The sequence below is a fragment of the Psammomys obesus genome, unplaced genomic scaffold (genome assembly GCF_907164565.1).
Source record: "Psammomys obesus unplaced genomic scaffold, mPsaObe1.curated_primary_1811, whole genome shotgun sequence".
NCBI lineage: Eukaryota > Metazoa > Chordata > Mammalia > Rodentia > Muridae > Psammomys > Psammomys obesus.
In genome coordinates, this window is record NW_026596256.1 from 13,508,602 (window position 1) to 13,519,108 (window position 10,507).

Genomic DNA, 10,507 nt, shown 5'->3' on the forward strand with positions numbered 1-10,507 from the left:
GATAGATAGATAGATAGATAGATAGATAGATAGATAGATAGATAGATGCTATAAGAACTTAATTTAAATTTAGTTCCTACCTCTTCAATTCTCCTACAAGTTCTACCTTGGATGCTGGGCCTCCTCCACAGACAAGAATTCCTGGTACCTTCTTCCCCATTCCTCCCTGTCTTCTCTTCAGAGCCACACACAACAGAGAGGTGTGGCCAGCAAGTAAAGGCCTGCACACTCTGCCTCTCCTCTTTCACCCCCCCTCCGTGTGTCACAGTCCACTGAGAGGACATCATCAAACAAGACCCTGCCTCCCGCTGAGTTCCACAGACCCAGCCTGTCCCTGTTCTTGGCAGGTGTCCCTCCCCTCAAGCACCTCTCTCCTCCCTCTCACCACAGTGTCCTCTCTCCTCCCGTCCCAGTCTCAAAGTGGGTTTTAACAGTGATTCCCTTATTCTAGCTCATTCCCAATGGTACCCAGACCTTCTCTCACCTCCCCATCTTTACCTAAAACTCCCCCTCAGCATCCCTTGAATTACTGTTCTCTGTGCTTTCATTCCTTTGAAAACCTGTTGAATTTGTACAAATTGTCTCCAAACCTGCCTGCCCTTCATTCTTCATTCCATCACTCCAGCCTTACCCTGATCCTTCACAATGACACTAAAATGGCTTTCATCATGGTCTGCAGCCACTGGTGTGTATGCGTGCGTGCATGTGTATGTGTGTGTGTGTGTGTGTGTGTGTGTGTGTGTGTGTGTGTGTATCTAGCAGACATAGTCTGCAGCCTCTGACATTGGGGGTTCCAATCTGTGGGCCTCCTTCTTGAAGCACCCTTTGTTCTTGGCTCTAAAATGTCCCTCCCTTCTGGCTCATGGTCAATCATCTGACTGAACAGAGTCCTTTCTGTGACCTCATGCTAGCAATAAAAACCTCTTCTCTTTTTCACTTCTCACTTCCACCACTCTGGCTTAGCAGTAGGCAGCACTCCCTAACATACCAGTGTCCAGGAGGGGACATTCGTTATCTCAGGTATTCAGCCACATCAACTGGACATCCCCTCCGGTGCCACCCACAGCATCTCTATGTTCCTCACATCCAAAGGTTCCCTACCATTCCCTAGCTACCCTTACCCTTACCCCTACCCCTGACCCTGTAAACAGCCAGGTATCTGGAAGAAGGCTTTGATTCCTTCCTGCCCACATCAGTCTGTCTTAATTATCAAAACCCTCTTCCAGGTCACTCTTGCAAAATGACAATCTTCCTGGAGGCCTGTACTCCAGGGCTTCCTCTTCCACTGATTCTGCACAGCATCAGGAGGGATGGCATTCTGAGATGCAAGCTTCAATGGCAGGATGTCTCTCTCATTTCTTTGCCTAAAAATGGTAACAACCCCATTCAACTTCTAGTAACATACAGTCTGGTTTGTTACCCTCTGGCAACTTTACCTCAAACTCCTGTCCTTCCTTGATGGGTTTCTGTTACCTAGCTTCACTGCAATCACTGTAATTCGCTGAAATCTGTCTTACTTTCAGGGCCCTGAACAAGCTATTCCATCATCCTAGAATGATATTCTCCTGTGCATCATATGATTAGCTCATTTTAATGCTTCAACATAACTCCCGAGTGAGACACTCCTAGCCCTAACTCGATAGATCCTCCCTTTCATTTCCTCTCTGGACCGCCTTATATTTTTCTGTAACACTTTGTATTTTATTATCACTTCTTTATTTCTCCATCTTTGTCATCCAATCCTAAACTCCCCAAGTCTGGGAATTTTGTTTCATTAACAGATGAATCCAGAACTCAGCACGGTTCATGACACATATCATTATACCGAGTGTGTTCAACGAGTAAATGATGAGTCTTAGAAGACTCACAACTTCCCTGCACCACAGCTGCTCTGGTCAAGGCTTCAGTAACTTCACATGGCCAGGCCACCTGTCTTTTTCACCGTCTGCAGAGAACAGACTCTTCCAGTTCAGCTCGCCCTCTGTGACCCTCCTCAGTGTTACCAACAGGTCTGGCACACCTCAGCATGTCCAGCTCCCAGAACAACAGGTGCCTGATGAACATACTGACTAGATGAGCTCCCAGCTCTGGAAGAAACAGGATACGAACAGGAAGGCACTTGTTGCAAAGATGGAGGTGGCTAATCTATGGCAAATATGCAAAAATAAAACAATATTTTAAATGGCTTCAAATTTCAGAAGCCTTTATTATCTCCATTTTACACTCTTTAAAAAGAGAGGGAAAGTTTTCTTACAATATTTTTCACATATATTTAAAAAGGGATAAATAAACCTTATAAGTTAAATGCTGTGATAAGACTGACCACAAGGAAAAGTGTTTAACTAATAAACCAAATTCTTTGTCAGACGATAGTGAATAAAAGCATTCCCTATATCTTCAAAATAAACCAACCACAAAAACCTTAAAATAACACATGTAAGCCAAACCACAAAGATGCTAAGACCCTAACCTTGACTTTCTCGACCCAAATCCTGCCTCCTATCAACTCAGATACAAACAAGAGTACATCTACCCCATGCCAGGTATAGCAAGCAGCATACATCTGTAATCACAGCACTCAGGGGGCAGAGACTGGGAGATTGCTGTAAATTCAAGGGCAGCCTGGTCTACATAGGTGAACTCAAGGCTAGTCAAGGCTATACAGTGACACTCTGTTTCAAAGAACAACAAAGAATAAAAAAAAGAGATGGAAGAGGCAGGGAAGAGAGAGGGGAAAATAAAAAAGAGAAAAGAATGTATCTACCCCAGTTTGATCCAAAGCAAGGATTCTATTCTGAAGGACATTTAATCTGCGGGTATTACTGGGACATAAAGAACTCCATGACCTTGACCCTTTAACCACGTCCAGTGATCTGGCATCCCAGGAGTGCAGTTCACTTGCTTTGTTGGAATCCGTCTGAGGATCTTGCTAGCTTGAACGTGAAGCTCTTCAAGCCTCCCAGTTCTGTATCTCATCTGGCTGGTGCCAAGAGGATTAGCCTAGCTCCACCCTACGGGGGGGCGGGGGAGGATTAGTCTTCCTGATCGGGAAATACGATGTGAAGCTGGAAAACGTGAAAGCATGAACTGGGTGGGCCCACCAGCAGGCCCGGGTGAAATCAATTATAAGGGTGTCTCAGAACAAAGTCTGGTTCAAAGCAGTCGAGGACAGGGTGTGTCAAAGCGGGCTCTGAGCCCCTGTGGCTTCAGCTGTTTGTTCAGCATTTTATATGTTTATCTTCCTGCTCGACAGAGCTATTGAGTCATCTCTATTAAACGGCTATTGAGGGAAAGGAACAGCTCTGCAAATCCACCATAGAGAAGAGACAGGCCGTTCATCCTCTATGACCCTACATTCTACAGTCAAAACAAATGCTCTCCCTCCCTTCTCGCTGTGTGAACAAGATACTCAGTTTCATTTAACAGATCAAGGGCCATGAGCAATACAAGTAAAGAAAGACCCTGTGGTGGTTGCTATGTTTTTAATACTGTCTAATATAGTTGCAAACTAAAAATGAAGTGTCAATTTACCTAAAAGTGCTGTCAAGCCTCACTGTTAGTGAATGAAATGTTGTTATCAGGGTTCAGACTAATTACATTAACCAAATAATTACAGTAAACTTCTAAATTTTGGAGGGAGGAGGGAAAAACAATTCTGTAAAGTGGGTGAGCTCACAGAACACTCTTTGGGCTTCCGCAGAAATTGTCCGAGCCATGACACACGTTATCAACCAAGGCATGGCGATGTACTGGGGCACCTCGAGGTGGAGCGCAATGGAGATCATGGTGAGTTGACTTCCGGTGTTTACCGGCTGCTGAGCACCTTATTGTTATTCTCTAAATGCCATGTTTGAGTGGCAACCTCTTCTGCAGACTTTTCTCACAAGACCATGGCACTGGAATTCCAGGATCAGCTCTATCGTTAAGGAAATGGGTCTCAGGGCTGGAGCCCTGCAGTTTGGAACAAACACAGGGGGCCAGGTCTCTGGTAGGAATCACGCTTTAGCATGTCCTTTGCTGGCAAAAGGGCAGAGAGAATTTCAGAGCTAATGAGGTATGTGAAGAGTATTCTACCTTTCTGACAATAAGCTTATTAGAAGCTATTCTGTGGCTTGGTATACCATGCCACTTACAGATCACTTTTATCTGAGTTTTTATTTAAGAACCTAACCATGCTCAAACATCTTCTTTATAATAGTACATAATTCAAACCCTGACTGATTTCTCCAGACTTTACTTACTCTAATGCTCCCAAAGAATAAGAATTTCTCACATTTGGCACCTCTCTTGGTGATATTTACGGCCATAATTTTGTTTTTCTTTGGCTTATTTCCTTGTGTCATACTTAATCCACTGAAATGCAGATTCCCCAATGGAAATGAATCGCAGTGAAGCTCCAATGCCTATCAGTATAAACTCAGCTGCAACCTCTTCTGCCCTAGGAAGCCTACTCCGTGGCACGGCAGTTCAACATGATCCCACCTGTCTGCGAACAAGCTGAGTACCATCTTTTCCAGAGAGAGAAGGTGGAGGTCCAGCTGCCAGAGCTCTACCATAAAATAGGTAATCTTCAGGATCACATCTGATCATTCTTCACAATTTGAGGATCAATGATGGGGGGAATAGGAAAATGCTTTCCCAGATGTCCCTAACTAATACAGAGGTTACAAGAACTATGCATCTCAGGGACTGTGGCTGAATCAAGTGGGTCCATATTCAGTCTACAAGCTACTGTGATGACAATCATAGAGCTGTATATTAACTGTAATGCACTCAGCAGCCGTTCAAAAAAAAAAAAAGAAAGAAAGAAAAAACTGCTCACACAAAGAGGATCTGGTGGATAAAGTGATCTGCACAGACACAGCCAGGATCCAGAGGACGAACTTGGTTTGTATAGGTGCTTGCTCTAACCTAAACATGCATCTGTGAGTAGACTGAGTAGCCTTTTACAAACATATAGATACCTCATCTGTCTCTCATGCTGTCCCCAGGACTGGGTAAGACAGGAGCAATCCAAAAACAGCAACAAGGCACGTACAATTTGTTTGTGTGTGTGGAAGTAGTGCCTGGGGGTGGGGGGAGAGATGCAGACAAGATAAACACAAGAATGTTGGATATTACAAACACCAACAAGCCACATTTTCAGGCGTATATGCCAAAGCAAGGTCCAGATATTACTTTTTGCTTAAAAAGTAATAGGGAAATGCTGGATTAAAAGCAATCCAAATTCAACAATAGCCAATGCTGTTCTGATCCTGTGCCAGGCATTTGCTGGGTAGCAGGCTGTGCCCCTGCCTTGCGCCAGGTGCTGTCAGGCACTGGGTGGATAAGTGAAGCACTGGCTCTCTTTGCAGGCAGAAGCTCTTATCTCTTGGTCTATGAATTGTGGCCATGAAAAGACCATGAATAAGCCATATTTTCAGGTTTGCTTATATGGCTCACTCCCAGGAACAGACAGTACACGTTTAATTGGTTTATAAAGTAATGAGGCACAATTTGTAAGTCCCGAGTTGTAATGGAAACATGGATGGAGGCATTAACTCATTTATCTGGCCAGCTTTCCCCTAGAACTGACAGAGCTCTCTAAACACACCCAGACTTTTGGTCCCTCTTGACACAAGCAATTTCCTGATGGTTTGTTTCTGCTGTTGTTTTCCCCCAATAGGGGTCGGTGCAATGACGTGGTCTCCGCTTGCCTGTGGAATTATTTCAGGAAAATATGGAAATGGGGTGCCAGAAAGTTCTAGAGCTTCACTGAAGGTATTTTCCTCCACTTCTAGAAGTTCCTGAGGGAGGGAAGGCTATGGATTAGAAGGAGCAGAGCAGCAACCCAGAGCTACCCATCTCAAACACACTGAGGCCTTGCCCAGCCATGACCTCTGGCAGGGCCCTCTCAGCCCTGCCCTGGTCTCTGCTGCTGGCGAGGCATCAGTCAGCCCTTCAGAATCTGCCTGCACAAAGAACTGAAAGGAAAGTGTCCAATGACCTGGTTGACTTGTGGACTAAAATCCCTACATTCTTACATTCTTTCTTATTCTTCTGTTAAAGGAAGCATTTCATTCCTTGTCTAGAAATAACAAAATTTTAAATCCCTTTTCTGTATAAGAGGATTTAGTTTTCCTCTTCTTTAGAAAACAAAACTTAAGACATAAGGACTTAATCCATTTGAGGTAAACAGCTAGACCTGGATATAGCTTGGGGTTGGCTTACATTTCCTACTGCATTTGAGGACAGTGTAAAGCAAGAAGGCCTGGGGAGACAGATGCTGAATACATCATCACCAGCCCCCACTCTGTCCAGTGGATCTTCTGTTTGTTTGTGCGTGTGTTTGAATCAATATGTCTTACACAAAGTAATGGTTTTCTTAATGGCATTTCTGCTCAATCGTATCATATATCTCAACTAGCTTCTCCTCATTGCCTAGTCCCACCGTAGGCCCCTTCCTGATGGTTAACTTACTGGGAAGCACAACAAACATCTTTCCTATTAACAACAAGATGACTATGTTTTAAAAGCTTGAGAGAATGTGTAACAACATTGGAATCACAAATTACTCTGTAACGTCAAGAGAGAAATAATACAGGAATCTTAAAAAATTCAGACAAGCCAAAGTCACCTTAAGAGGAGGCATATGCCCGACCCAGCCTCCATTAGCACTGAACCAGCAGAAGAGCCCAAGCCAAGCCCAGATCTTTACCAGTGTAGCTGAGATTCTAGGCGATGGGAGGGAGAGGGGGAGGCAAGGACACAACACAGACATGTTGAACCACCAACATTTCCCTAGCTAGAACCTTCTCAAAACTCTAGGTTTTTACTGTCCTTTTTGCCTATACGAGTTGAGCCTTTAGCTTGTTTGTTCTCTAAAATCACAAGATATAAATATCCCCCAAAGCGTGCTGACATGACAGTGTTCTCATTTTTTAATTATCCCAAAGCACAGTTATCTCAGAATATTTAATGAGATCCTGTTCCTGAAAATTGAAGGTCATTCAGAACAAACTCTAAACAAGTCCATGAAGAAAACATAAGGCATCTTAGGCAAGGATATGAAAAAGGAAGAAGGCAAGAAGGCATGAAGGAAAAGAAAACATTGAGAATTGTGCCTTTACTGAGCACTACTATTTGCCAAGAAGTGAGCTACAAATTATCTCTTACTTCCTTTTATCCTCACAATGAGAAATGGGCACAGATGGCTTGCAATCAGTTATGGTTAAGATAAACTTCTATATAGACACTCCTCTACTTATGACAGTGTAATGCCCAGATAAACACAAGATAAACTCAAAGTGTCCTTCAAAACTGCATTTAATATGGCTAACCTGCTGAATATCATAGCTTAGCCTAACTTTATCTTGAAAACAAAACAAAGCAAAAAAAAAAAAAAAAAGCCAAATAACCTAACAAAATTCCTTTTATATTAAAGAGTTGACTATCTCATGTAATTTATTGAACAGATTGAAAGTGAAAAAGAGAGGTTGTATGGATACACTTTTTGCCTATCAGTAAGAAAATCCTAAATCAAACAATTATAAGCTGGAGACCATCTGTATGTTCTTTCATGGGCTTTCCAAAATATTCAAATCACTTCACATATGTAGGCTATTTGTTCTCAGAGTAATCCTGTAAGAGGCAGGCTTCTGGCGGATGCAGAAACGAAGCTCGGGGACATTAAGCAACATTAAGACCATAAACTCCAAACAGATAAAGCTGACAAGAGAACCCAGGCCTCCTGCTGTCAGTGAATTATCTTTCCCCAAGGACATCTGTTTCCTTTCACACCCAGGTCTTTTGAGGGAAGGAGTAGTTGTGCTGTTTCTGGTCAGTATGACTGTGGAGCCTCCATCACTATTTGATAAAAGGCTCACACCTCACAGGCAGATGGGAAACTTCCACAAACGCACTAACAGAAGTAGACAGGGGGTGGGGAGAACATACAACATGTTTGACTGCGCTAAGCCCAAAAGTAGCTGGGCGAGTGTCTGGTTGGTTTTCGCCAAGCCAATCAAGTGAGGCACTACCGCAACGTTAACGTAAACATTTAGAGCCCCACCCAGTGAGTGAAAGGTTCTATTTGTACAGTACTGGGCTGCAGGCGGCCACGAACCCTCCAGGCTCTGCACTGTCAGCCAAGTGTTTTCAGAGCAACATGTCTGTTCTTGGGAAAGCTACTCAAGCAGAACTACCAAAGTGAAAAATAAAAACAAAAGAAGCAAATCACTGGGCACCCTCTGTACCAAATTATGGTGCTAATAGAAAAATTAAGGACAGGACAGGAGACTGATACATTGACAACTTTTAATACAGCCCACCAAATGGTTCATATAGCACTGTCATTATAGCAATGAAATGCTAATATTTGTGTCTGCTGTATTGAACTATAATTGAGGAGTCAGTTTTTTGTTTTTTTTTTTTAACGACTCTCCAGGGCTCTTGCAGTAAGCAAGATTAGCCAGGGAATTTTCTGGGCAGCCTCTTCCGGCTGGCCCCATCACTCTAACAGAGAATTCTGATTCCATGCCATCAGCTCTGACTGCACTGCTGAAAAGCAAACCTTGTCTTCCAGTCTAGTAGTTGTCCCGTGACTCTCTGTCAAGCATTAGAGAATCTCCTTTCACATACCCTTCTGTCAAACTTAGCCCTCCGTAGGATCAGCAATTTTGCCTCTGTCCAAGACGCAGCCATCCTGGTCAGATGTCACAGTTTTACCTCAGATTTCATCCTCTTTATCTTCACCCTGCCTAGCAAGGCCCCAAATCCTCCAGGCCACCCCACTCAGCTTCTTTCATTTTCTGACCCCTCTTCTCAACAATTTTGTGATTAATTATCTTTCTAAAAGACTGTATCATAACCCATTTTTAAATGTTTTCATGACTTGTTACTGCTTATAGGATAAATCCCAAATCTTCTTGGAATCTAAGTCGTCTACTTTTCCATTCTTGTCCCTGCTACCCCGTTATTTCATTTTCCCCCCAAATGCACTGTACTCTCCTTGCCCCCCAGAAGTGTTTTCATTCTCCTGTGGTTCAAGAACAAAGCTTGTGGCACAACAGAGCTATTGGGTTATACGCACTTTATTCTACCAACACTTCATCCAGAGGTTTGAGGTTCTCTGGCTGCTAGTGACAGACCTCAACATGAACTTTATTTTAAGAACTCTACTGCCACAAAGCCAATCCTTGAGGATGGAATGGGGCCTGGGCTCAGTAGTGATCTGTCCATGGACTTGAACATTATTAATTATCTCTAATATGAATATGTCATTTTCTTCCACTACATGAATCTTGCCAATGAATCTGGGAGCAGGAAAACTGAAAGCTACGAGCCTATATCATTAAGAGAATGTATCCTAGAAGAAACAAGATCTTTACTAGCTTCAGACCAGAAAAGAATGGCCAAAGTTAGGCAATGTCCAACCTGTGAGACCAACAACAGTAGCCAAATGAGGAAAATACTTTGATCAGCTCAGCTATATCCTACTTTGTTGGATAAAAAGAAGGTACTACATACATGGCTTGCGAGGAAATCATTGAAACAGGAAGGCCATTCAGCTACAAAACTCTTAAGGTGCTATATAAGGGTTATGGATGTTTCTAAGAAACTAAAGCTCTCTAAGCCACCATGGTGCCAAGCACACGATTCAATAAATAGTGGATGGATGGATCAAACAAATCTTAACTAGTACTTTGGCAAATATTACCGTCTACTCTGTGCTGGTCACTGGGGACACAGGGACTATCTCAGATTTCCACAGCGATGTGCACGTGAAGGGATACGTTATGGAGGAGCAGAACCCACAGCACTGTGCCACCCAGAGTGGCAGCCATTTCACACCAACCTTCTTACAAAACATGGGATCATGTTCATACTTAACATTTTAATTAGACTTCACCTCTTCCCACTGTTAATATTTCCCATCTGAAAAGAAGTTAAAGCTGTTTCTTAAAAAAAAAAAAAACAAAAAACACCCCACTTTTTTAAATTAGGAAAGCAATATAAACACTGTTAGTTTTTAAAACCCTAATTCCCTATATAGACCACTGATTAAGCCAACAGCGACTCTGACAGCATTAAGAGTCAGAAGAGGGAGGTTCCGTAAGTGCATGTATATGCGTGCACGTGTGGGCACACACACCACACACTGCGTATATGGCAGTCAGAAGACGATCTCAGACGTCAGTCTTCACCTTCCACCTTGTAAGAAAGGTTCTCTTTTTGGTTGCTCGCTGCTGGACCCCAACTTTCTGCAACTCTGTCTCTCCACCCTTTTCGAAGTAGACGTGCTGGAATTACAGGCGCACATTATCATTCTCAGCTTTGCACGGGTGCTGGGGATCCGAACGCAGGTCTTCAGCCTTGTGCAGCAAGCAGGGTATCCACCGAGCATCTCTCCAGGCCATCCTGGTTGCTTCTGGAAGTCTTTCAATGTGTTTAGTGTAAGTGTATATCACACACACGCGCATGCGCACACACGCGCATGCGCACACACGCGCATGCGCACACACGCGCA

General features: G+C 43.4%; 1 protein-coding gene across 1 annotated transcript in view; it reads left to right on the forward strand.

Annotated features, from left to right (window-relative positions):
- The window catches only part of LOC129668694 (voltage-gated potassium channel subunit beta-1), a 54,397-nt gene that overhangs the window by 29,921 nt on the left and 13,969 nt on the right, over window positions 1-10,507 (forward strand). Inside the window, exons 3-5 of the mRNA XM_055596769.1 lie at window positions 3,701-3,786; window positions 4,443-4,563; window positions 5,666-5,760. Coding sequence (XP_055452744.1) covers window positions 3,701-3,786; window positions 4,443-4,563; window positions 5,666-5,760 — 302 coding nt within the window. The remainder of the gene's footprint in view (window positions 1-3,700; window positions 3,787-4,442; window positions 4,564-5,665; window positions 5,761-10,507) is intronic.